The sequence below is a fragment of the Miscanthus floridulus genome, chromosome 7, assembly GCF_019320115.1.
Source record: "Miscanthus floridulus cultivar M001 chromosome 7, ASM1932011v1, whole genome shotgun sequence".
Taxonomy (NCBI): domain Eukaryota; kingdom Viridiplantae; phylum Streptophyta; class Magnoliopsida; order Poales; family Poaceae; genus Miscanthus; species Miscanthus floridulus.
In genome coordinates, this window is record NC_089586.1 from 26,186,042 (window position 1) to 26,213,441 (window position 27,400).

Below are 27,400 nucleotides of genomic sequence, written 5' to 3' on the forward strand. Positions count from 1 at the left end.
GCAAATTCTTGTAAATTGAGGTCTAATGATCTAATGAGGAAGTTGTGTCTTATGAATTTTCAATGAAAAATTGATACAATAAGTCAAAAGCTATGTATTCTGATCAGAAAAGAAATGATCTGATCACTCTCTAGTACACATGTTGTAAATTGTAATCAAAAGACATCATCTGCTAAGATTCCTAAGAACATATAGTACAGTTAGTGTTACCTTTTTCTCCCATTCTACATTAAAAAAAACAATAACATTTTCATCCATTGATCCATCTGGATAGAAATTTACACATAATGGTGCATGGAGCCAGGAATTGGTATGAGCTTCCACATGCCATGGCTCATCACACCTTTTGCAGAATATGACGAAATGAACTAAGCAATCCAGCATGGAATTGTCTTTGCACCTAATCTTCAATGCGCATTCCTACATTTCACACTTTCCTCCCAAATGTTCAGACCACGCCTAATTTGCAGTAATGCTTGATGCTAAAACAAGAGTGAAACCTTGAGGCTCCCAAGTAAATTGCACTAGAGTGAGCCTGCTGGATTCAGCTAATATTGGCTTAAGATTTCTGTGGATATGGCAGCAGTAGCACTAGATTCCAAATCATCCAGCACAGGTTTTGCGTAGGTGCACTTGTGTCATCCCAGAAGTGTCCTCGTTATCACTGAACATTGTCGGTTCTCCAACATTCGATCCAAGACCATCAGCTACCATAAAGGCACGAGCACCATCCTTGTGATTCACCCAGCTGTATCCATGGCCTTTCACAACACCACGACTACTCATCAGTGCCCTAACGGCTGAGGCATCACCATGTCGACCCAAGGTAGCATATATGTTTGATAGAAGCACATAAGGTGATGGATTCTTTAGATCAAGGTAGAACATATGCTAGGCAGCAAATTCCCCCAACTCAACATTGTGATGTACAACACATGTAGCTAAAAGAACTTCCCACAGTATAGGATCATCCTTGTATGGCATTTTATCTATCATAGCCTCAACTTTAGCAAAACGGACAGCCCACCCCAGTGCATCTATGAGGCATGTATAATGCTCAACTAATGGTGTAATCCCATAGTGCTCTCCATGGAATTAAAGAATGTAATCGCTTCATCAACGAGCCCAGAGTGACTGCATCCTGTCAGCACAGCAATGAAAGTCACACTGTCAGGCTTCTATTTTGTGGTTAGCATGTACTCAAACAATTCCACAACTTTCTCTCCAAAACCATTCTGAGCATATCCATGGATCATCTCATTCCATGCCACTATGTTCTTCATAATCATACAGTTGAAGAAAAGGCATGCATCATCCATGTTGCCACACTTAGCATACATGTCGATCAGGGAACTACCAACATAGACATTCTGATCATAACCATCCTTCAGAACCTGAGCATGTATCTGCCTACCTTGAGGTATGGATGACAATCTAGTACACAAATTGATCATACTAGCATAAGAGGATTCTGTGGGGAACATTCCATTTTCCCGCATCTGCTTGAAGAAATTGAAGGCCTCTTCATTCAAAGAATGGATAGCCAAACCTGAGATCATGGAATTCCAACATACCACGTCTCTCTCGGTCATCATGTTGAAAATGATCTGTGAGACGCCAACCTGACCACATTTTGAATACATATCAATCAAACCACTCGCAACAAACATGTCATTATGAAGCAATAGTCTTACTGAAGCAGAATGCACTTGCTTGCCCAGTTCCAAAATTCCTAATCTAGAGCATGAACTGAGGATCACAGCCAAAGTTGTCCGATCAGGTTGCACATTTTGATGTTGCATTCCCCTAAACAACTCGATTGTGTCTTGATGTAGTTCCTCCTGGCTGTAGCCGGATAAAAGGGTGTTCCACGTAGTCACAGTTGGCTTTGATATCTTGTCAAACATTGCATGAGCAGATGGAACATCCCTTGCCTTAATACAAGAAGCAAGCATGTTACTGTAAGTTACCTCATTGGGCTCAAAACCTGACTCTTGCATAAAGTCCAGTACTTCCAAGGCCCTCTCGTAGCAACCTAGTTGACCATATCTAGTTAAAAGAATGTTCCAAGAAACAATACTGACACTGGACATCGACTCAAAGACTTCCATGGCCTTGTCCATCTTCATGCCCTTTGCATACATATCAATCAACGAGTTCCCCAAATGTTGGTCCGATCCAAAACCTTTTCTGACAACCAATGCATGAATGGACTGTGCAAGCCGGATTGCACGAGCGACATTGTAGTCACCAGCGCAGGCCTGCGCACACGCGCCCAAAACACTGGAGACAGCTACCGGATCAACACGAATCCTGCTCCTACTCATCCGCGCGAACAGCCTGAGGGCATCGTCGACGGCCCCGCTCTGCGCTAGCCCGCCCATCATCGCCGTGAACGAAACCTCGTTCGGGCTAGCCATCCCGTCGAACAGCCTGACCGCGTCGGTGACACTCCCGCACTTTGTGTACATGCCGAGAAGCCCATTCTCGACGAACTGGTTCCCGTCAAGCCCGACCTTGATGGCGAGCCCATGGCAGCGCCTCCCATCACCGAGCGCGGCCACAGTGCCGCACGCGCTGAGCACGCTGGCGAGCGTGAAGTTTGTCGGGGCGAGGCCCTCCTGCAGCATCCCCTGGTACATCTCCAGCGCTTCCCCCGGGGAGCCCGACCGCGCGACGGCGGCGATGACGGTGTTCCAGGAGACGGCGTTCCGGTCGGGCATTTGGCCGAGCAGGTCCCTGGCGGCGGCGAGGTCCCACGCACGGCAGGCAGCCGAGATGGCGGCGTTGTAGGAGTAGACGTTGGGGCGGGGCAGTGCGCGGAAGGCGCGGAGCGCGTGGCATGGTAGGCCCGAGAGGGAGTAGAGCTCAACGAGGCGGTTGAGGAGGAAGGTGTCGGCGGCGAGGCCGGCGGTGAGGACGCGCGCGTGCAAGGCCTTGGCGTGGGCGCGGCTGGGCTTGGGGCCGTCGCTACGCTTGATGCAGGCCCGGAGCACGGCAGCGAGCTGGGCCGCTAGGTTGGCCATCACGGCGAGAAAACAGAGGAGTGGTCCGTTTATATACATGTATGTACGATGCAACGTGAACAAAATAATCAATTCTAACAGCATATAATTATGTAAACCACCTTTGTTAAAATATACAAAATTGATTTTTTATATGGCCAAAAGGCGTTTGGAATAAAAAATCATCATGGAACCATCAGACATTTTAAGAGGCCAGTATTAACTTAAATTGAGTTATTATCATAAAATAATTATTCAAACAAATGCGTCATTTTGAGCAACAAACACTAAAAGGAACTGTTCATAAGGAAAAGTACATTAATATAGTATTAAAATGATAATGCTACAAAACACTCGAGTATTTTGGAGCAATCCAACACTAGAATTTCCTCTTCTCCATCGATCTCCGCCCTCTCCCTCTCTTCTTCTCTAACTCCGGTGGGCTTAGAACAGGCTCGAGGTAGGCAGGCCGGCTAGGCGGTGGGGATGGTGAGGAGGGTGGCGTTAGGGTTCCGACGGCGGATGAGGTGGCCAGTCCAGGTCGGGGCGAGGGTCGCCTATGGCCATGACGGCGGTAGGAGGGGGTAGAAGAAGGAGGCTGCGGCTGGCGCGGCGGGTGAAGAAAAAATTGAGTGTTCTAACACCCGAGCGATGGATAGGCAGACTCTATTAAAACTACTCCCCTCAGAGGACCCCCCCATCCCCACCCCCCACCGTGACATTCAAGGTTTGCATGTCACCTGTCCCCTCACCTCGTCCGTGAGACTGAGACCGTGCCTCCATCATGGCCACTACCAACTGCCTGACTATAAGTGCTCCATCTAAGGTCTTGTTTGATGCATGTGTATACATCTCAATCTATGTGTGGTGAAGTAGATTTGGGTGGAACTTAGCTTAATTTTCACCACCAAATTCATTGTAACACATGCAGCTTGAGGTGAATACATGTGCATCTAAACAAGCCTAATGCAAGTCAGGAAACCTCGCGTGGCGCCAAAGCACCACAATCACCTAGATGAGCGCCAAATCTATTTTGTTTGACTTTCCCAAGCGTGAAATATGAAGATCATTCCTAGATGGAGGGAGTAATTTATCAAAATTAGATAAAGATTATAGAGTGTATAAATAAGAGCATTTGTATATTGTATAAATATATATAGAGAGAGGGAGCAAAGATAATAAAATTTTGGTTAGTAGTACATATTAAATTTATATAATACATTTTATATTACTTACAAATTTATAAGATTTTGAGCCGTGTGCAGGAGCACAAGGAGTAAAAAATCGCTTAAGGCTAGTCTCAGTGGCAGTTTTATGTGAGTTTCATTTGCATTAAATAAGTTGCTAGATAGGCATTTTTTATGATGTGGCAGTGTATTTAAGAAGAGAGAGAAGAAATGAGTTTTATTTAGATAAACCCTCTTGACATGATTACCAACTATGTATGAGTCAATGAAATTAAATGTGTTATAAAACTTTGGAATGAAACTTTATATCGGTAATAAAGCTATGAAAGAGACTGGCCGGTGACATGGCATCAATTGGATGGGTGCGTCGCAAGGCTGGTTCCAGCCCCAAGCCCTCTCGACTTTCGAAGCAGAAACTCTCGTATCGTACCGTCCGGCGGGCGACGCCTCCTCGTGAGCTGTGCGCTGAACGAAAAGGACGCCGCTGATGCCTGGTACCACGCGCCCACCCACCGTACCTTGCGTCAACTCGAGCTTCGTTTGTGCACGCTTTATCATCCGACGCTGCATATTCCCAATGCATTCGACGTCGCCACCGCTGGGCCGGGCCGGGTGGCTATAAATCTCGCAGGCGCCGCCCGTTTGCAGAGGCACCGCAAGCCACACACCAACACAGAAAGCAGGCAGGGCAACTGGGCAAGAGGCCGACTGTGTGTGTGCTGGGAGCGATCGATAATAATGGGGGCCGCGGTGAGCACCGCGTTCTGGGCGGGCGTGGCGGTCGGGAAGGCGTGGGCGGCGGCGACTGACGTTGTCAACGACGCCCTCGACTCCGTCTACGACGCGGCTGAGGCGGTGACGGACTACCTGCGCACGCTCGCCTCGGCTGCTTTCGAGAAGCTCAAGGCAGCCGCGGCATTCGTCAAGGACAAAGTCATCAACCTGGTGCACCGCCTGCGTGGCCGCAAGGAGGCCGCTGCGGCGAGGCGCGAGGTGGACAGTGTTGCTGCCGCTGATGTTTGGGTCGCGGCCTCCCAGCAGGCAAGCTTCCGGCCAGGCAGCCGTCCTGGCCCCAGGCGCCCGAGATCGCGCCAGGCACCTGGGTCTGATCCAAATATGGCCGTCGTGCTGTCCAAGGCTGCGGCCCGTGTCGCCGGTTTCGGGCGACTACAGGACGTCAAGGCCGGCCTTCCTCCTCCGTCTTCGGCCATCGTCTCTGACACCGCACCCGGCAGAGAGCTGGCCTTGCCGGGTTCCGTGGCTGCCCCGGCCGCGCGCGCCGGACGACGGGCTTCGGAGATGATGGCCCTCCTTGAGACTGCGGTGGAGGCGCTGGGTGACAGCATTCCTGAGGACGCTAGGTCCTGCATCTGCGTCGTCGTAGCCGCGGTGGGCATAGGTCTCGAGGTGATCGCCGCCGCCGCCGCCGCCGTGGACGCCTAGGCCCGTCGGCTCCGCTCCGTTGATTTGTTATGTCGTTGCAGTGTTCCCGTTTCTGTATCGTCCCCCTGTTGCCAAAGTTCAATTGAAGCAGTAATTCTTCACCTGATTTTTTTTTTGCGAGAAATTCTTCACCTGCATTTCAACGTCTCCTTTGTACTTGCATGGATTTTTCGTGGCCAGGCCGCGCAAATGAAAACGCCGTGCACTTTACTACTTTAGGCCCCCCCTTGGAATAACAGGAAATGGCATTCGATACGAGTTTCATTTGCAGGATGGAGCCGTCCAATGCACGACGAGCTGTTGAGCTGTGTAGCCATCTCAAGCCCAAGGGCTACACAGCCTACCGACTCACGGTTTCTCACGGTACTGCCTCGATTGCGTACGGCTGTGCATTAGTCTTTTTAAATCTCACCCTTTAAACCATTATTTAGAGCGTCATTTGTATAAAAATCATTTTTTATATCTTTTGCTCTCCAACCGTTTTCATATATTTTGCGTGCACTCTAGAGAACCCTTCTCGTTGTATATCTTTGGCTACCGAAAAATCAGAAATAGAAGATGGTTATATTTGGATAACCAAATAAAAAAAGTTGTGCACTCTCTATATGTTCAGAAAAAATACAATTCTTATTTTTGAGGAGTTAAATGTGTTTAGTTTAACTAAAATTATATAAAAATATTAACATTTACGATACAAAATAAGTACCATTAAATTAATTATAAAATATATTTTCTTAATAAACCGATTTAGATACAAAATTATAAATATTATTCATTATAAATTTAGTCAAACATGAACTACTTTGATAGATCTGAGTCGATGATTTGACTACTGACTAGGCTTGGGAACCGATGTGGAGGAGAGAGAATGGTAGAAAATCAACTCGCTGGCTATATAGCCTAGGTAAAAGTGTTTGGCGTTAAATTATAGGATTCCTCCACGTCGCTGTCGAATTTGATAGCAACTATTGTGGATGCCCTAGTCATTTGTAGGTGCATTTACGGCACATTTGTGTTCATAGGAGATCATGGGTACGTCGTTGGGGCAGCAAGTGAACAAGCGGAGGGATGCTTGCGCCAAGGACCGCGTGAAGGAGAATAGGCGCCTGAGGTGCGTTTGCGGGTGGGCAGTGCGGAGGGAAAGTGGGACATCGGTAATGTGACTTGACCAAATTGCATAGATATTTGCTAGTAAAGATTTCCTATTTAGAGCCCTCTTTGACAAGGGCCTCATCTAAGAAGCTGGAGAAGCCATGATTTGGTGGCTTCACCCATCTAGTCGAGTAAAAAAAAAACAAATCCTCCCCTCCTTAGCTTCTTTTATAGAGCCGTTTTATGAGATAGTGTTTGGCAGAGCTTCATTAAAAAACCAAGGCTCCGGCCAAAGAGGGCCTAAGTATAAAGAATATTTTATAAAGATACAATAGGCATAAGAGTTTCGTTAATTCAAGGATAAAAAATCTGCAGCTACTGATAAATCAAAAATTAGATTCATGACATTGTAAAAGGTTATATTTTCTAAGATTTTAATCTATGCAGGAGTATAGATTGATGGAATTTTTGACTCTATGAAACAAATTCACGTCTTCACACGGAATCTTATCAAAGGAAAAAAAAATCACAACAACGTGTATCACAAAAACGTGCATCGGCGTGTGGCGTGCTGGCTAGCTCAGCTCATTTAGCGAGAGGTCCATTGTTTTGTTGCGGTGAATGGCCCATTACCGTTGGTTGCTTCTGAATCTGGTCCGCAAGTTATTTCCCTTCGCTTTTTAGCACCACCTCGTGTATGCATGTGGGAGGGAGAACCAGACGTCCTCATAAAAAACCCAAGCGCCTCCCGACTCCAGTGCAGAACACAATGGCCAGCATTCCGTGCCCTGAAATTTGAAAGGGAATACGGGAAGAGCGGCGGTGTTTATATACCGGTGTTTACCCATTTTTAACAACGATTTACGGTTGGTAAAAACAGAAGGAGTCTGGATTGAATTTTTTTATTTTTGTTTTCGAACAAGTTTTCTCTTTTTTTCTCATTTGGTTCTGTTTTTTTCCCCCTTCCATCCGTTGCCTCCTCGTCTCTCAGTCATCATCGGCTTGCCCTCGAGTATACCAACAAGCTTCCTATAGTCTCATCATCAGAGCTAAATCAAAACAAGCGCTAGCTGCATTCTGATCATCTGGGCTAATGTCTGCCTTATCTGTGGCTTGCCCTCGAGTATACCAACAAGCTTCCTATATTCTGATCATCAGGGCTAAATCAAAACTGGCTAGCTAGCTGCATTCTGATCATCAGGGCTAAATCAAAACAGGCTAGCTAGCTGCAGTTGCCAATTGTTGGTTGGTTGGTTAGTTGCACCCTAAGAAAGCCAGATGAGAGGAAACAACTGAACCGGATAGCAGCACATATGCAGGAACTCCACCACAATTGCTCTAGCAGAATATTCTTTTCAATTGGAGAATGCAGGAACTCCACCACAATTGCTATCTTTCCAATCGGAGAAGTCCGTTGATAAATATATGAACGTAGTGAACATATGCAGGAACTCCACCACAATTCCTCTAGCAGAAACAATATTCTTTTCTATTAGAGACTCCACCACAATTGCTCTCTTTTGAATCGGAGAAGTCCATTGATAAATAGGAACGTAGTGACGCGGAAGCTTCAGTTTTGTTTGGTATAGATTTAGACAGAAGAATACAAGATATAAATGGCATGAACCAAATTCTTGTACAACTGCAAAAATTACTAAACAAACAATTGGCGTGTAGAAGCCCATGGGTCAGTGATCTTGTACACTAGTTGATTTTAGATTCTCATCTTTGGATAGAATTTCTCATCTTTGGAAATAAGAGGACATCATCGGTTTCCAAATGAGAACTCTGCCATTGGTACACGGCAACCAGGATTCAGAATAATACGGCCATTCAACGAGGACGCAGAATAATAGTGATTGGTTTAAAGTATGCGTGCTGATGAACTACAAGATTCAATTCTTAAACAATGTTCTAGTTTTCACATAGATATATTTGCTTTGAATTTATCATTAAAGACTAAGTCACTAAACCAGCCTTCCACATTGCTCCATTCCAGTTCAGAACCAATGTAACTCAGGTAAACACATCACATGATCAAATTAAAATACGAGTCAAGGTAAACCAGGTAGCAAACACATCACATGATGTTGCACGCAGGAGACGACGCCTCCTCGCAGTCGCAGGTGATCTTTGGGTACTGCCCCAACGGTAGCTCCCTGTAGTAGCCCGCCGGCGGGTGGTTGACGAACGCGCACGCCTGGCAACCGCAGTAGCAGCGGCCGTAGCCACTGTAGCCGCCGCACCCGCAGATGCCGCAGCAGCACGACGGATCAAGGGCCGCCAGCCCACCGGACGGATTTGGCAGCATGGCTGGTCGCTGTGGTGTGAGCCTCAGTTCCGCTGCCACGAGCTGGATGTCCCTGATCAGCCAGCCCGCCTTGCGCTGGAGCTTGCAGGGGAGCACCAGCGGGTCGAAGGCGTCCGAGATCACGACCGTCCCGGACACCTCGTCGTAGGAAATCGTCCGGATGTCCTCAGTTTCTGCCAACACGTACGCAAGAGGGAATTAAATCGTACAGCTTCCTGCTCTAAGGACTGGACGACAGTATAGGTAGATACTGAATCAGGAGGGAAGTGGTTATTACCTTGCAGCTTGCACAGAGTCTTCCGGATCTTGGTGAAGCAGCGGCAGCAGCCATGGTTGAGTGTGACGACCAGCGTGGACACCTGCATGACACTATAAATCACTCTGTTGATACAAGTGGTGCTAGCCAAGTAGCCAAACAAACCAAAATCATTGGAAACACGGACGATCATCACAGTAGATAAACACACAGGCAGGGAGACGTTCAACAACCAGAAACGCAGAGATCAGAGATAGAGAAGGCAGCACGTACCTTCTCTGCCATGTGCGTGGAGAATGGTGATGGTGTACAGTGTACTGCGAGGGGAGGAGTAGAACTGCAATACTGTACCAGTATTTATACCTCCACTACTCCACTAGCACCTGTGGTCTGTCATCTGTGGAAAGATAGCCACTGTTCATGGGCTGGGATTTATGGAATATGTGGCTGCACTTCCTTGGGCCAAATCATGTTGCCAGATAATTGGGCCGAATTATGTTAGGGCTTTGCTAAATATAAACTTAAAATAGCAAGTAAAATGCTCAAATTACTCCCACATATATGGAAATTGCCTACCTAAATTAATCTATACTAGAAAACCACGGCTTTGCCCCGCACTTGTTAGAGCAGCGAGCCGATGGAGGCGACAAAATGATTAAAATTTCAACTCCTCATTTGATGTGGCTAGGAGATCTATGAGCTCTAAATTTTGACATATCAGAACATCAAGTAATCAAGGAGCAGCAGTGTACATACTTCAGAATTGCAGTAGTGTACACACTTCAAATTGGCATTAGAGTACATAATGCTGCAGAGTCCGGCCATGGTAAAGATCAATGCGGATGGAGCATATGTGTCTCAAACTAGCGTTATTGCTAGAAGTCAAGATATGGTCTCCTTACCAACTTGGCAGGGTGGCTTTAAAATGTAGCATTGCCCATTGGTCGACTAGCATCAAACTCTCCCTGATTTAGTAATTTTTCTATTCAGATTCAGTTTCCATCTCACAGTTTTAGTTGTTGCTCCTCTTCTTGATCACTGAAAACTTAGAGCCTTTCAGAAGCTATATCGGAGTACACCTGCTGAAAAATGAAGAAACATGCACACGAAGAGATGAGAACCAAACTGTTAGATCAATACAATGATGAGTTGATGAGCTGATCATGACGGTTATTTGCCCAGAACTGATGCTACCTGCAATTATCATAACCAACATTAGCATCTTGAGTCTTGACAGTTGACACAACTAATGCCTGCTATAAACCAGCAGTCAAGTAGCTAATTCTTTCTTAAAACCTGAACCAAAAAGATTACCCTCGGTTTTCAATTTTTGATAGCAAAAATCATGGCTTCAAACTTAGCAAAAAATAATCAATCAGACTTGCTCTCTGAGATGATCACAAAATTTAACCAATCTAAATTGTAACAAGTTCAAAAGAGAAGCAACGATTGTAGAAATAAGGAAACTCACCTGACTTGGGCTGCAGCATCTTGCCGTTGCCATTACAAATGGCTTTCTCAATCATAAAAAGGAGCGTTGAAGCTACAATTGATATCTGTTTAAAAAAAACACAGACAACAGTATTGCTTCTGATATGCCCGTGTCTCTGTTAGCAAAATTGAAATACTGGCCAAGGTTTTGTTTACTCAATGTAATCAGACCTAGCTTGTATGCTTTCTAGATATATGCAAAGAAACATCTCGAATGCAATTACCAAAGGTGTGGCAACAACAGAATGACAGGGTGCCCCCTTCGGCACACCTTTGGGCTCCATGAATGTTATTGTTTGATGAAATATGACAGAAGGAAAAATCAAGGAGATTACAACAGTTAAAATGCATGTTGTATTATGATATTCTAAGGACAAGTTTGAACACCTTTGATCACAGAAAACTATACTCTCAAATTGAAATTGACAGAATCATAGAGTTGGAAAAAACAGAAGAAATTTTTATGGTGGTGATATTTTGAGGAATGCCAATGACTAAATATAAGATCAGAAGATTTAAGGTTGAAGCTGACATTTCTGAAAGATTGTACCCTTGCTGAAAATCTCAAGTTTTGTAGGCAGCACTCAATTCTTTACCTTTACTATAGTAATTGTTGCAATGCTAAAGTCAATATATTTAAGGGGCTGCCTGAACTTACGGAAAAGGCAAATATCTTTTTAAGAACTGATGAAATATGGTATCCTTTTTGCACGCGTGAGAAATTGTGACCAAGCTAATCCAGGACAATGAACAAGATGCTTCTAAAGCATAAATAGTGAGTATCGAAGACATATTGCACACATTGGTAGCCACCCCATAGTTGCAGTGAGATCAGTGTGTTTGAGACATCTTCAGATTAACCATTCACGGCACATGCACATGCTTCACAGTTAGTAACTAGCTAAGAGGACTGCCTACAAGCAGTACTGCAAAAAAAAAAAAAAAAAAAAATCTTAAAAAACAACCCCGACAAGCATTGATTCATGGCATATACGTGAAGACAAAGATGTGTTGTTTACTTCATGGGGGCATTCTGTCAAACACCTCGTGTGCTCTATCGTCGACATCTAGTCAAGTGTTGAAGTGGTGGGTGCTGCTGGGACAGTGGACACCGATGTAGGTGGCCGAGCATGGCCAACCTTGACACCCCCTTCTGTGGTTTCACCTGGACTGTCGCTGACGGCAGCACAGTGGCGCGGGTGGCGCTGCAAAGCCAGTGGCCAAGCCCTGGACGCCGTCATCACGCAAGAGCGGTCACAGCCACGCCACGCCACTGGAGGCGGCACTTGCATCTGACGGGGGAGATGAGCGTGGCTCAAGCTGAGCCTCTGCGGTTGTTGCAGCTGAGTATGGGGCCTATGGGCCATCACCGCAAGCCTCGTCGACGGCAGTGCGCGAGCAAAGGAGGTCCTGCTGGAGGCCGTGGAAGTAGAAAGCGTCGAGCTGCGCGAGGAAGAGGCGCTGTCAATGTGCGTGTGCGGCGAGGACCGAGGTCGGGCAGCAGCCCAAGCTGCCGTTGTTTGCGCGCCACGGCGGCGGCGTAGTGCGCGAACTTGGCACGGGATCTCGGTGACCAAGATGACCGCCCGGGAGGACGCTTCGATTCTTCTCTTCCCACTGTTTTTTATTTCATTGGTTCTATTTCAGTTTTGAGAAAATTTCTTATTTGACATAAAAAAAAACTTGCTCTGCCCAATTTAGCACTTAAACTTTAAATTTTCCTTACATGGCATTTTTTGATTTTTTTTTCCAGACTGACACTATCATGAGCTGAGGCACTTAACTGGTTCCATTCTGAAAACATATTTTTGTCCTTCCAAGTGTTCCAACTATTTTTTTTTTGTGATATCTTTTTTCTGGGCACTTGAACAGCCGAGGCACATGAACATTTTTGGGAAGTGCCCAGAACATCCACGCTGTTCAAATGCCAGGAAAAAAATATATTAAAGTTGCATTTACTTGACACATGTTTAATAAGACACTATTATATTATTGCTAACGTTAACTTATATTATAAATATTATGGTTATCATAAGATAAATTATATATTTTAGATTTTATAGAAAATGTGAAACATAAATAGGTACATATTTTTTTTGTCGTTGTTATTCATAAGCTTTTGATAGTTTTTTTTATCTCATTGCAACGCACAAACATGCTCATTGGTCATTCTATTTAGCTGATGCCACCCTAGTCCATCTTGGTTACTGCTTAGACTGTCTCCAACAAGTTATTCATAAGGCTATCTCCAACAACAACCCAAAATACAAGACCTATTCGTTCTTTGGGTAGCGCTACAGGCAAAATGTTCAATACCAATTTAGCATCTTCTCCAACAACAAGACCCAAAAGAGAATCCTTTCTGCAAATGGGTTTCTAGGAGAGAGAATGCCCATATTTGGGTTGTGCCTCTCAGGCAACCCAAAATAGGTCTCTCATATAGGTACTCTGTTGCAGGCTGATTTGGGGTCCCTTACTACCTATTTTGGGTTTGGATGCCCATATGGATTCCTTGTTAGAGACAGTCTAAGGGCATCCAAACGCAAAATGGGTCTTCGACAGTACTGTGTCGGCCTCCAATAGAGTACCTATATAGGAGACCCATTTTGGGTGCGAAGGGAGACACAACTTAAATCTAAGTATCCTCTATTCTGAAGACTCATTTACAGAAAGGGTTCTATTTTGGGTATTGTTGTTGGAGATGATAAAAAATAGGTATTAAAACTTTTGCATGTAGCGCTACTCAAATATAAAATGGGTCTTATATTTGGGTTTGCATTGTTGTAGCTAGTCTTACGAGACCCAGCAGAGCAGTCTGCAAACCCAACCAGATCACGAAACATCGGTCCTGTTCGCTTCTCTTATAATCCGTCTTTTTCAGCTTGTTTTTTTAGCCGGAACAGTGTTTTCTCTCACAACAAATTAGTCGGAACAGTGTTTCGGCTTATTTTTTCAACGAAGCGAACGGGGCCAGCATGTCGACACGTCGGCCACCAAGCAAGCCATGTCCACGCTGGACACTGCACCAAACTTTGCACTAGGCACGTGCACGTCCATACACCATGAAACAACACTCCAATCGCCCGACGTGCACGATGGCGCGATCCTGGCCAGTCCCGTCTCTGCGTACCCGCGCCCTTCATCCGTCACGGCGTCGCAACGCCCGCGTTGATGCAAAGTGCGTCCTCTCTGCTCGCCTATGACCGTGCCGTCCTCTTGGCTCGAGCGGCTCCTCCACTCCAGCAGGGTCCTACTCGAGCCCCATAGCTAAATATGAGAGCTCAGGGCAAAAAAATGTGGTCCAGCAGGGCTCTTACTAGGGCCCCAAAATTTATGTGGACACCTAAATTCTTTCTCCAGACCCCGTTCCCGTTGGATCTAAGCCAAGCCCCTAAATCCTCCAGCAGCGACGGCATCTTCCCTCGGCGTGGCGGATGCGAGCTTCAGCAGCGACGGCGGCTTCCCTCGGCGTGGTGGACACGAGCTCCGACAGCGACGGCGGCTTCCCTCGGTGTGGCAGACGCGAGCTTCGGTAGCGACCGTGGCTTCCCTCGGCCCTCTGCTGACCGCCGCACGGGCATGGCTCCGGCCCTCTGCCGCACACGAGCGGCCCCAGCCCTCCGCCGCATGGATGCAGGCCCCTGCTCCAGTTGAATCCATCTCTCGGCCCTGTACATAGGGAGAACAAAGAGATAATGACGAGCGGGTCCCATCTATCATCCTGTACCAGAATAAATATTAGGGGCCAAATATATGTGCTCCTGTTGGAGTAGAAGTAGAAAACTAAGCCAACAAAAGTAGGGGGCAGCACCTAAATCAGATTTGGGGGCCCTGATTTGGGTGCCACTGCTGGAGTTGCTCCTAGGCATATACAACGGGACTCTTGACCCATCTCCGTGATGACATATTTGCAAAATGAACCCTGCCAATGCATAGAGACGGAGCCATCGTCGTCTCACAAGACGACAAGAAGAGCCCACGGCCCAAGGCAGAGTCACCAGCACCAACGTACACTGTTGTACGATCGCCTCGCCGATTCCATGGTGTCACGAATCCCGTGCACGCGGGGTTTTAGTTGAGTGCCTCGTCCGCATGGAGAGATTTCTCGTGCCAAATTGTTGAGCGGCTCGTCCGCATCTCAGAAGAGTAAGGGTGCCTCACCGTCGTCGATGGCGGCGCCCCAGACCCTTTCTCCGCCTAGCCGCCGCGAGACTCTTACAGCCAATCCTCCGTCTATAGGTTAAGCATGCACATAATAAACTAATCAGCATGCACATCCAATAAATTCAAGTCCGTTGATATATTTGTAGCAGTTACCACAAAAATAGGATGAAGCATGTCGGGTACCTTAGAATGGGGTACCCCAAGCAAAACATCAAATGGGTCGGCGCCAGCTAGAAGGTAAGTCGTGGGCCCCTCACCCGCCACGACCGAGTCCACTGGGTCCTCCCCCTCCTCGCCTTGAGCCTCGGGCAGGAGGTCTCGGCATCCTGACACAAACTCCGCTTCGTGCAAGGCTCCCCAGGAAAGGCCTCGGTAGGGAACGCCGTCTCCGCCTCACCCGAGGCTCTCCACGGAAGGCCTCGGCAGGAGGCACGTTCTCCGTATCGCGCGAGGCCTTCCGCCCGAGGCCTTGGCAAGGAGCCTGATCTCCGTCTCGCGTGAGGCCTCATTCTCCGTGTCGCTCGAGGCCGGCTCGTCCGTGGTCCGTCGCCCCCTGCCTCGGCCGACCCTCCCGACAGCTCGTCATGTCTCATTAATGCTTCAACCACTCCCGCAATCTCAGCCGGACGGTGGCTCAACGCCACAGGATGGCCGACGCGACCCGAGGTCGCATCAGCGCCATACCGGCCGGGACAGGGCATGGCGGGGATTACCGGCCACTGTGTCCTACCACTGTGTCCACAATCAGCGCCATACCGGCTGGGACAGGGTACGACGGGGATTACCGGCCACTGTGCCCTACCACTGTGTCCATGATTAGCGCCATACCGGCTGGGACAGGGTACGACGAGGATTACCGGCCACTGTGTCCAAACGCTGTACCCATGATCGGCCGCTCGCTCAAGGCCTCGGCACTGTACATCGGGGCCTCGGCGATCTTGGGGTTCGTGCCTGCCGAGACCCCCCCACCGCAGTACAAGCCTCGGCACCGACCAAGTCTTGGCCTCGCGCACAGTCCGTCCACACTGGCTTGCACGTTCGCCGCCGCGTCCACTCTGAGGCATTCCCGGGGCTCCCACGACGCACAGGATCTAATGGGACGACCACGCCGCCCTAGTACTCCAAGGATGGACCACTCCGACGACCACGCCACCACAGGGACAGGCCACAGGGCTCGGACGTGCCACCCCTATTGGCACGACGCCGCATAGCAATACATGTACGGTCCTTGTCCTCCCTTCAACTATAAAAGGAGAGGACTTGGGCCACTTAGAGGGGGAATGCCAGGGAAAACCTTGTAACACACACACACATACACACACATCCCTGCCGCCTGAGAGCAACGTCTCAAGCGGCCCGCACGACACCCTGCCGAGACCTGGGACCAGCTCCCTCTCTCGTTTAGCTTGTAACCCCCTACTACGAGCACCTAGGTGCAAGGAATACAAGATCGATCTCTCAGACTGGACATAGGGCCTCGATTGCCCGAACCAGTATAAACCTTGTGTCTCTTTGCATCACCATCCGGAATCGGGAGCACGCAGAACAAATTCACTAGTCGGTTGAGGACCCCCCGGTCCGAAACACCGACAGTTGGCGCGCCAGGTAGGGGCCGCTGCGTGTCGTTGTCGTCATCCCAGCAGGATCTAGATGGCAGACCCCATACGACCATTGCGTCTCGGCACCATGGTTTGGTTCGGGAGCCTAGAGTTCATGTCTCTAGGGCATGAGTACGACATGGTGCTCCTCACTCCTCGAGCCCCACTGTCCGACGATGAAGTTACGCCCCGACAGCCTAGGCGCAGGCGGCGCCTGGGCGGCCACTCTCGCCACGCTCGCCAGGCACGACGCGAGCAAGGCCACCTCGACGCTACGCGAACCCGGGGCGACACGCCACTCTCCGCCGATATCCTACGACCAGCTGTTGGTACGGGGTCCCTGGCTGGGGACCTGTCTGGCCTGAGCTTGGACAAAGGAAAATCGTCGGTGGCTCGCGGCGATGCCCAGTTGTCTAGCTCCGCTCCACCACTCCCTGAAGAGCCGACCCCGGTGGGGCAGAATCTGGAGACGGCACCGTCCCCATACCCCTTTGGGTTGAGAAATGCCGCCGCCTCTTATGCCTATGCTTACACTGCCGCTCACGAGCACCCCTCGGAACGCCGCCAGCACTTCGCTCTCGACCTGAGCACCCACTCCGACTCCTCGGACGAGGACAAGGCATGGCCCAGGATGGATTTCTCCGAACTCCACAACCCTGGGGCTTTGCGCCAATTCTTGGGCGCAAGCGACTACTGCTTCGGCTACTCCGACTCCGACGACGAAGGCACCTACGACCCCACTCGCGAATGTTTTCATGTCAGGCTCGGGATGCCGAGGGCGGGCGAAGACGACGAGGGGGTAGGTAGCCGTTCCCCGCTCCGCCCCGGCGCGGGCGTCGCTACACCTCCATGCGCCGTCCTGCCGGCCGCACGAAATGAGAACGTCGCTCTTGCGCGACCTCAGCGCCCAGACCTAGAATAGCTCCGTGAGCTCCAGGCCAAGGTCGAGCAAGACCAACTCCTTCTGCAGTAGCTTAGAGACTCTCTTGAACAGGAATAGCGAGGTCGCGGCGAAGGCGGGGGAGCCCGACAGAGGGCCCTCGACGTGCATCACCGCATCCATAACGACGAAGGGAGTGAGCAACCCCCGGTCTTCAATCGTGCTAGCTAGAACGTTGCGGCTGCGGCAATGCTGGTTCGCGCAATGCCCGAGCCTTCTACCACGGAGGGGCGGCGGGTCCGCGGCGAGCTCCGAGATCTCCTAGAGACCGCCGCGGTTCAGCAGGCTGAGAGTTCCGCCTCCCGATGGCACGGGGGCATCTCGAACCTGCCCGCGGCACCGCCTCGGTAGGACAGGGAAGCCTCGGCTCGTCCCGAACCTGCTCGAGCACCATTGGCCCACAGGGTCCCCTTGCTTCTTGACCGCCTCGACAATCGACACGAGGTGCAGGGAGACCACGAGGTGGCTGGCCGACGACGACGCCACGACGGTGAAGGTCCCACCCGAGGCTACCATGTGCACCGAGGTGGCCGCTACGACAGCAAGGAAGACCGCAGTCCTTCTCCTGAGCCACCTGGCCCTCGAGTCTTTAGCAGAGCTATCCGTGTCGCCCAGTTCCCGGCCCGTTTTCGGTAACCAGCCAACCTCGCGAAATACAGCGGTGAGACCAACCCCGAACTCTGGCTTGCCGATTACCGCCTGGCCTGCCAGCTAGGTGGCGCAGATGATGACCTGCTCATCATCCGTAACCTCCCCTTGCTCTTGTCAGACTTGGCGCGAGCCTGGCTCGAGCACCTCCCTCCCTCACAAATCCACGACTGGCGCGACTTGGTTAGGGTCTTCGTTGGGAATTTCCAGGGCACATACGTACATCCCGGAAACTCCTGGGACCTTAAGTGTTGCCGCTAGAAATCAGGCGAGTCTCTCCGAGATTTCATCCGGCGCTTCTCCAAGCAGTGCATAGAGTTGCCCAACGTCGGCGACTTAGAGATCGTCCAGGCTTTCCTCTCCGGCACCACCTGCCGAGACCTGGTGTGGGAGCTAGGTCGGAACATGCCACGCACTGCTGCTGCGCTCCTCGACATCGCCACCAACTTCACCTCGGGCGAGGAGGCCATTGGTGCCATCTTCCCCGACAGCGACGCCAAGGGAAAACGGAGAGACGAGGCCCCCGATGCCTCGGCCTCCCACCTCCCTAAGAGAAAGAAAAAGGGGCACCTAGGGAAGCAGGAGGTCATGGAGGCTGATCTGGTCGGGGCCGTAGAACGCAAGAATCCCCGAGGCCCCAAAGGCCCTAGGCCTTTCGACGACATGCTCAAGAAACCATGCCCTTATCACCAAGGCCCAGTCAGGCACGCCCTCGAGGATTGCTCCATGCTGCGACGTTACTACGCCAGGCTCAGGCTCCCTGACGATGACGCTAAGCAGAAGGGCGCTGGCGACCGGGACGAGGACAAGGACGACAGGTTCCCCGAGGTACGCAACGCCTTCATGATCTTTGGCGGGCTCTCGGCATGCCTTACGGCACGATAGCGCAAGAGGGAATGCCGAGAAGTCTTCTCGGTCAAGGTAGCCACCCCCCAGTACCTTGACTGGTCTCGAGAGGCGATCACCTTCGATCGAGATGACCACTCTGACCATGTTCCGAATCCCGGGCAGTACCCACTGGTTGTCGACCCGATCATCGGCAACACCCGACTCTCCAAGGTGTTGATGGACGGAGGCAGCGGCCTCAACATCCTCTACGCCAACACCCTGGAACTCTTGGAGATCGACCGGTCGAGGCTCCGAGGTGATGTCGCACCCTTCCACGGCATCATGCTAGGGAAGCGCATGCAACCCCTCGGGCGCATCGACCTTCCTGTCTGCTTTGGCACCCCCTCCAACTACCACAAGGAAGTCCTCACCTTCGAGGTAGTCGGGTTCGGGGGAGCCTACCACGCCATCCTGGGGTGGCCATGCTACGCCAAGTTCATGGCAGTGCCCAACTATACCTACCTCAAGCTCAAGATGCCAGGCCCTAGCGGTGTCATCACAATTGAGTCCACGTACGAACATGCATACGACTGCGACGTCGAATGCATCGAGTACGCCGAGGCTCTTGCAGAGGCCGAGACCCTCATCGCCCACCTTGACCAACTCAGTGGCGAGGTGCCTGACTCCAAGCATCATGCGGGGGCGTTCGAGCCCGCTGAAACCATCAAACTCATCTCGGTCGACCCCGCCTGCCCCGACGACCGAGCGCTGAGGATCAGCGCCACCCTCGACATCAAATAGGAAGCCGTGCTCATCGACTTTCTCCATGCGAACGCCGACATATTCGCATGGAGTCCCTCGGACATGCCGGGCATACCAAGGGAGGTCGCCGAGCATGCCCTGGACATCCGGGCCGGATCTAGACCGGCGAGGCAACGCCTGCACTGCTTCGACGAAGAAAAGCGCAGGGCCATCGGAGAGGAGGTGTAGAAACTCTTGGCGGCCGGGTTCATCAAGGAAGTGTCCCACCCAGAGTGGTTGGCTAACCCCGTGTTAGTCAAAAAGAAAAATGGGAAATGGAGGATGTGTGTAGACTACACCGGTCTAAACAAAGCCTGTCCAAAGGTCCCCTTCCCATTACCTCGAATCGATCAAATTGTTGATTCCACTGCAGGGTGCGAGACCCTGTCTTTCCTTGATGCGTACTCTGGTTACCATCAGATCAAGATGAAAGAATCCGACCAGCTCGCGACTTCTTTCATCACATCGTTCGGCATGTACTGCTACGTGACGATGCCCTTCGGCCTCAGAAACGCAGGTGCCACATACCAATAGTGCATGACCCAGGTCTTTGGAGACAACATCGGGCGGACCGTCGAGGCCTACGTAGACAACATCGTGGTCAAGACCAGAAAGGCCAAGGGTCTCGTCGACGACTTGAGGATAACCTTCAAATGCCTTAGGGAGAAGGGCATCAAGCTCAACCCCGAGAAGTGTGTGTTCGGGGTTCCCCGAGGCATGCTCTTGGGATTCATAGTCTCGGAACGTGGCATTGAAGCCAACCCAGAGAAGGTCTCGGCCATAACCAGCATGGAACCAATCAGAGACCTCAAGGGAGTGCAGAGGGTCATGGGATGCCTTGCGGCCCTGAGCCGCTTCATCTCGCGCCTCGGCGAAAAAGGTTTGCCCCTGTACCGACTCTTGAGAAAGTCCGAGCGTTTCTCTTGGACCCCCAAGGCCGAGGAAGCCCTCGATAGACTCAAGAGCCTGCTCACCAATCCTCCCGTCCTGATACCCCCGGCCATGGACGAGGTCCTCCTACTCTACGTCACCGCAACAACCCAAGTGGTCAGCGCCGCCGTAGTGGTAGAGAGGCAGGAAGAAGGGCATACTCTACCCACCCAACGACCTGTTTATTTCATCAGCGTGGTGCTCTCCGAGACCAAAGCACGCTACCCCCACATCTAGAAACTGGTCTACACCGTGGTCCTGGCCCGGCGCAAACTGCGCCACTACTTCGAGTCACACCCAGTGACTGTGGTATCATCCTTCCCCCTGGGCGAGATAGTTCATAACTAGGAGGCCTCGGGCAGGATAGCCAAGTGGGCTGTCGAGCTTATGGGGGAAACCTTGACCTTTGCACCTCGAAAAGCGATCAAGTCTTAGGTCTTGGCCGATTTCGTGGCTGAATGGACAGATACCCAACTGCCACCTGCTCAAATTCAGACGGAGTGCTAGACCCTGTACTTCGACGGATCCCTGATGAAGACCAGGGTAGGCGCGGGTCTGCTCTTCATTTCACCCCTTGGAGTACACATGCGCTACATGTTGCGGCTACACTTCGCCGCCTCCAACAACATGGCCGAATATGAGGCCCTCATCAATGTCTTGCAAGTCGCCATCGAGCTTGGGGCATGGCGCCTCGACGTCCGAGGCGACTCGCGGCTCGTCATAGATCAAGTGATGAAGGAGTCAAACTGCCTCGACCCTAAAATGGAGGCTTACTGTAAGATGGTACGACGCCTAGAAGACAAGTTCGACGGCCTCGAACTAAATCACGTCGCGCAAAAGTACAATGAGGCTACCAACGAGCTGGCAAAGATGGCCTCGGCACAGGCCCCGGTCCCCCCGAACGTCTTCGCCAGAGACCTCCACTAACCTTCCATTGGCTGCACCTCAACAGCAGAGGAGGGCCCACTTGGGGAACCCATGGCAAAGCCCGACGCCCCTCTACTACCGAGACCCCCTCGACCGAGCCCGAGGTCATGGAAGTCAACGCCGAGCCTCCGCAGAACGATCAGGACGCAGATTGGCGAGTCCCGTTCCTCGATTGGCTTGATCGGGGGGAGCTTCCTGACGACAGAACCGAAGCACGATGGCTTGCGCGCCGAGCCAAGACCTACGCCCTCTGCAATGGCGAATTGTATAGGCGAAGCCCCTCAGGTGTCCTTCAACGATGCATCAGTTCCGAGGCGGGCCAAGCCCTGCTTTGGGACTTACACTCAGGCGCCTGCGGGCACCATGCGGCGCCTCGGACGCTCATAGGGAACGCTTTCCGCCAAGGGTTCTACTGGCCGACGGTGGTCGCCGACGCTACCAAGCTAGTACGCTCCTGCGAAGGATGCCAGTACTACGCTCGACAGACACATCTCCCGGCCCTGGCCCTGCAAACCATCCCCATCACATGGCCGTTCGCCGTGTGGGGGCTCGACATGGTCGGGCCTCTGCAAAAGGCCCCCGAGGGCTACACCCATCTACTGGTATCAATCGACAAGTTCTCCAAATGGATCGAGGCCCGTCCGATCAATCGAATCAAATCCAAGCAGGCGGTGCTGTTCTTCACTGACATTATCCACAGGTTTGGGGTCCCTAACACCATCATCACCGACAACGGGACACAGTTCACCGGCAAAAAGTTCCTGACGTTTTGCGACGACCACCACATCCGTGTGGCCTGGTCGGCCGTAGGACACCCAAGGACCAACGGCCAAGTAGAGCGTGCCAACGGCATGATCCTACAAGGCCTCAAGCCAAGGATTCACAACCGGTTGAAAAAGTTTGGCAAGAAATGGCTCGCCGAACTCCCGTCGATCATCTGGAGCCTGAGGAACACTCCAAGCCGAGCCACGGGATTCACGCCTTTCTTCCTAGTCTATGGGGCCGAGGCCATCCTCCCCACCGACCTGGAATATGGTTCCCCGAGGCTGCAAGCCTATAACAAACAAAGCAACCGCACCACCCGAGAGGACACCCTCGATCAGCTGGAGGAAGCCCGAGATGTCGCGCTACTACACTCGGCCAAGTATCAGCAGAGCCTGCGGCGCTATCAGGCCCGACGCGTCCGAGGCCGAGACCTGAAGGTAGGCGACCTGGTGTTGAGGCTAGCACAGAGCAACAAAGGTCGCCACAAGCTGACCCCGCCATGGGAAGGACCGTACATCATTGCCCAAGTACTGAAGCCCGGGACTTACAAGCTGGCCAACGAGAAGGGCGAAATCTTCACCAACGCTTGGAACATAGAACAACTACGTCGCTTCTATCCCTAAATTTCCAAGCATTGTATATGTCGTTTCTCGAAATACAATTAAGAAGCGTTCTTTAGTTGGTCTTATTTTTCGAGAAACCCCCCGAGCCCACCGTAGGTCTCGGCAGTACAATAAACACGACAAGGGAGACTCGGCTCCGCCTCAGCAGAACCAAGCCTCCCTCGGGGGCTAGATGGGGGACTCCCCCTAGGTCCCACGCACCATTCTTTAAGTTGCTTTTTTGCAAAAATTCCTACGCCAAGACTCTAGCAGGCTCTGACGAATCATTTGTGAAGACTCCTCGGACCAAGGTCTGCTTCCTAAGCAAGAGGCCGATAGAGTCACGAGACGGCCTACGCCCCCGGGCTACGGCACTCCCTCACTACCTCTCACTCAAGGAATGGCTTAGGCCCCAAAGGGGTGTTTCGCAAATAAAATCTGATCAGAAGCAACAGAGGGCAAAGGCTCGGAAACATGAGAAAAACAACTAAGAAACACAAATACTTCAGAAATAAAGGCCTCGACGGCCACAAACGTTATGATACAAAAATAACCCCTATTCTATCTTTACATAGCCCCCGGGGCCCAGATCAAGGTTCAGGGCCTTCAGCACCGGTAGATGGTAGGGGGGGCACCACCTCCTCTTCGAAGAGCGTCGCTAGCGCCGCGCCAGGGCCTTCCGCCGCCTCCATCAGCTTCGCGACCGCCGCGTCGGCCTCCTCGTCATCATTAGGCAGAACGTAGCCATCACTGATGGCCGGGAGGTCGACGCCAAGGTAGTGAGAGGAGATGACGGCCATCGCTCGCTTGACACCCATGTGCAATGCCCCTCGGAGCCGTTCGCGCATCTGGCTGCTCAGCGCAATCAAGCGGCTCCCAAGGGAGCTGCCTGACTGAACCCCCTTGACCTCCAAGGCCTCGCAGGCAGAAAGGGCGGCTGAAGGGTCGAGATGGCGGACTAGAGGGGGGGTGAATAGTCTTTTCTAAAATTAATTGCGTCGGCTAACCGATATAAATGCGGAATAAAAACAATCGGTCTAGCCAAGACTACACCCCTCTATATATGTTTCCTAGCACCTTGCAAAGATACTAATTATGCAACTAAAGTGCCGGGCTAGCTAGAGTTCTCCTAAACAATTCTAGGAGCAAGGTCACACAAACCTATGCCACTAGTACTTTAAGCAACAAGGGAGCTCCTACACATGCTAGTAAGCAAAAGCACAAAGCCAACTAAGCTCACTAGCAAAGCTCAATAACAAGGCAACCAATGCCTAATTAGAGAGTGCAAATACTTAGCTACACAAACTAAGCAATGTGACTAACAAGGTTACTAAAACCAAATTAGCCACTCAAGGGAGCTACTTCTATGCTACACAAGCTAGAAGGTAACTAGTGAGCTACACAAGCTAACTAATTACAAGAGCAACTACACAAGCACAATGTATGTGAAAGTAATTACAAGCTTGTGTAAGGGGGTTGCAAACCAACGGGAAGAACAAAGTTGACACGATGATTTTTCTCCCGAGGTTCACGTGTTTGCCAACACGCTAGTCCCCGTTGAGACAAGCTTCAAGGTTGCCGCCGGTCCTCTTGCTAGTGGTGACTCGCAAGTCACACTCTCCCACGTGGAGTGCTTACCACAAGCTCTAGCACTTGACCCGGCCGGACCACTTGTCGCCCTTTGCGTCTCGCTTTACTAGAGTTGCTCTTCGCGGCTCCCGCAGGGCGAGCACAAGTACCCCTCACAAGCTCTTCTCCAGAGCTCCGCACAATCTTCTTGTGGGCTTCGACGGAGACCACCACCAAGCCGTCTAGGAGGTGGCAACCTCTAAGAGTAACAAGCACCACCGGCTTGCAACACGATCACCTAGTGCCACTCGATGCAACCTCACGATGCAATCGCGCTAGAATCGCTCTCTCACACTATCGGATGAACACTATCATGTATGTGTGAGATGGAGGGCTCCCAAGCACTACTACACAAGCCACCAAGGCTCTAGTGTGCTCAGCTGCCGGCCCAAGGCCGGCCATGGCCTCTATTTATAACCCCATGGGCAAATAGAGCCGTTACCCCTTCACTGGGCAAAACTCGGGCCGACCGGACGCTCCGGTCTGATCGACCGGACGCTGGACCTCAGCGTTCGGTCACGCGATACTCGCCACGTGTCCCCTGCGTTCAACGGTCATCTTCCGATCCCAACGGTCATCTGCCGACCGGACGCAGCACTTCAACTGACCGGACGCTGGACCCTCAGCGTCCGGTCGTTTCCAGTAAGCTCCCGAGCATGACCGGACGCGTCCGGTCAACTCGACCGGACACAGCCCAACGTCCGGTGCTTAACCCTAAGCACTGTGCCGACCGACAGCCTGACCGGACGCACCACCTCAGCGTCCGGTCGTTTCGGACTCAGCGTCCGGTCACTGTTAAATAGTGAGACCGAATTCCTTTCTTCTCTATCTTCTTCACCCTTGGTCCAATGTGCTAACCACCAAGAGTTTGCATCCGGCATAATAGAAAATAGGCATTCCATTTTCTCGAAAGCGCCGAATCCCGCCGAGCTTGCGAGGCGGGAGGGAGAGAGGGACCCAAAACCCATCTCACCCCTGCAAACACCACCTCCTTTGTAAATGTGCCAACACCACCAAGTGTACACCATCATGTGTATGTGTGTTAGCATTTTCACAATCATTTCCCAAAGGATGTTAGCCACTCAACTTGCCACGCCACTCGATCCTAGCGACAATGCAAAGTTAGATCACTCGAGTGGCACTAGATGACCGATATGCAAACAAGTTTGCCCCTCTTGATAGTACGGCCATCTATCCTAAACCCGGTCATAAACTTCTCTACACACCTATGACCGGTGAAATGAAATGCCCTAGGTTATACCTTTGCCTTGCGCATTCCATTCCATCTCCTTCAATGTCGATGCAACACATGCACCAACACGATCAACAATGATATGATCCACTTCATATCATCACGTGATCATATTGGTTCATCGATCTTGACTTCACTTGCTCTTCACCGTTGCCATCGTCCATCGGCGCCAAGTCTTGCTCAAGCTTCACCGCCACGCGGTCCATCACTCCAAAGCCTTCGACTTGCCCTTCACGCTTGCAACCGGTCCATCAAGCCAAGTCTTGTCTTGATCTTCTCCACCTTGATCACATGACTCAATGTCATGTCTCATGTGCATTTAAGCTCCTTCATCATCACATGTGTGAGCTTTGCAACATCTCCAAGCCATTTTCACCTTCATGGCATATGTTGCTCACACACATGTACCTATGGACTAATCACCTGTGTATCTCACATAAACACAATTAGTCCACCTAGGTTGTCACTCAATTACCAAAACCAACAAGGACCTTTCAGCGGCACGTTTCAGCGCCTCGTGCTCCTTGATCTCGGTATCGAGCACTGTCTGTACCACGCTGGAAGCCTCGGCGGCCCGGGTGAACTCCGCCTCTGACTCTACACCGCGGAAAATGTAATGAGGTCGAGCCAGAGAAAAAACAACCTAAGTTAGGGACGGAAGCCCACGGAACTCACCCTTGGCCTTTAGCTCCCAGCGTCGGGTCTCCACCTGACAAGCCTCGACCTTCTCCCTCAACCGCTGGGCCTCGACCCGAGAGGCCTCGGCCGCCCTGGAAGCTTCACTCCCCAGCTCTGCGTCACACAAGGAAGTTAGGGAGCGAACATAAGGAGAAGAAAACAAAACAAGGGGACTCAAACTCACCCTCGACCGTCCCCCTCAAAACCACAGCCTCGATTTGCGAGGCCTCAACTGCAGCAAGGGCCTCGTTCAGAGCGCCTTTGGTCAGCCGGTGCGCACTCTCCTCTGCCCCCAGCTGCCTGGCGAGGGCCTTGCCCGAGGCCATCGCTTCTTCAGCCTGGGATCTGAAGGCATCCCGATCGCTGACGGCGCGGGTAAGCTCCTCCTCTAGCTCCTTGATCCGCGCCGCCAAGGGGGCGAGCTGCGTCTAGGCTATGGCCGCCTCGACCTTCGCGTCGGCACAGCGAAGGCGGAGGTCCCCCACCTCCACGCTTCGTGCCGACAGAAGCTCATTAGCATCGGCAAGAAGGCCCCTCTGTCGCTGAAGCTGGTCCCAGATTCCCCTCTCTCGCCGGAGGAAGACCGACTTCCCGAGGGACCGGGTCTCGAGCTCCTGAGGAGGCAGAGCAGAGGTCGTCGATTACGACAAAACCGAGAAAAGAACAACGTCACGCGAGAAAGGAAAACATGAACCTGGGCGACTCCGGGCAGTTCGTCGGCCACCACGGACAGCGCCGTCCGTAGCGACCGCTCCGCCAGCTCGCGGTACTGCTCAAAGGTACTCCAGCGCCCGCCCTCGGCCATGTCCTCGAGGGCGAACAGAGGCTCCCCCTCAGGGTCGTCCCGGCTCCG

At 51.5% G+C, this 27,400-nt stretch overlaps 2 protein-coding genes and 1 pseudogene across 5 annotated transcripts; 1 reads left to right on the forward strand and 2 right to left on the reverse strand.

Moving 5' to 3' along the window:
* Nucleotides 1-603: 603 nt before the first annotated feature.
* On the reverse strand, nucleotides 604-3,026 carry LOC136462890 (pentatricopeptide repeat-containing protein At4g20770-like; annotated as a pseudogene).
* Nucleotides 3,027-4,930: 1,904 nt separating this feature from the next.
* On the forward strand, nucleotides 4,931-5,635 carry LOC136465247 (uncharacterized). Its single transcript, XM_066464058.1, has one exon. The coding sequence runs from the start codon at nucleotides 4,931-4,933 to the stop codon at nucleotides 5,633-5,635; it is 705 nt and encodes a 234-aa protein (XP_066320155.1).
* Nucleotides 5,636-8,712: 3,077 nt separating this feature from the next.
* On the reverse strand, nucleotides 8,713-12,388 carry LOC136462891 (protein PYRICULARIA ORYZAE RESISTANCE 21-like). Of its 4 annotated transcripts, XM_066461933.1 has the most exons (4): nucleotides 10,197-12,388; nucleotides 9,568-9,691; nucleotides 9,316-9,397; nucleotides 8,713-9,211 (listed from the first exon to the last, which is right to left on the reverse strand). In XM_066461933.1, exons 2-4 carry the CDS (start codon nucleotides 9,577-9,579, stop codon nucleotides 8,808-8,810), a joined length of 498 nt encoding a protein of 165 aa, XP_066318030.1. In that variant the 5' UTR covers nucleotides 9,580-9,691; nucleotides 10,197-12,388; the 3' UTR covers nucleotides 8,713-8,807. The 4 variants fall into 4 exon arrangements, with proteins under 4 accessions (XP_066318030.1, XP_066318028.1, XP_066318029.1 ...); XM_066461931.1 differs by having other exon boundaries at nucleotides 9,316-11,711; nucleotides 11,805-12,388; XM_066461932.1 differs by having other exon boundaries at nucleotides 9,316-10,488; nucleotides 10,766-12,388.
* Nucleotides 12,389-27,400: the final 15,012 nt, after the last annotated feature.

Excerpts from the sequence above, each read along its gene's own strand:
- LOC136465247 (XM_066464058.1), top strand. The coding sequence starts at position 4,931 with ATGGGGGCCGCGGTGAGCACCGCGTTCTGGGCGGGCGTGGCGGTCGGG.
- LOC136462891 (XM_066461931.1), bottom strand. The coding sequence starts at position 9,487 with ATGATCGTCCGTGTTTCCAATGATTTTGGTTTGTTTGGCTACTTGGCT. Across the intron at positions 9,212-9,315 it reads GACTCTGTGCAAGCTGCAAG|AAACTGAGGACATCCGGACG; the intron begins GTAATAACCACT and ends ACGTGTTGGCAG.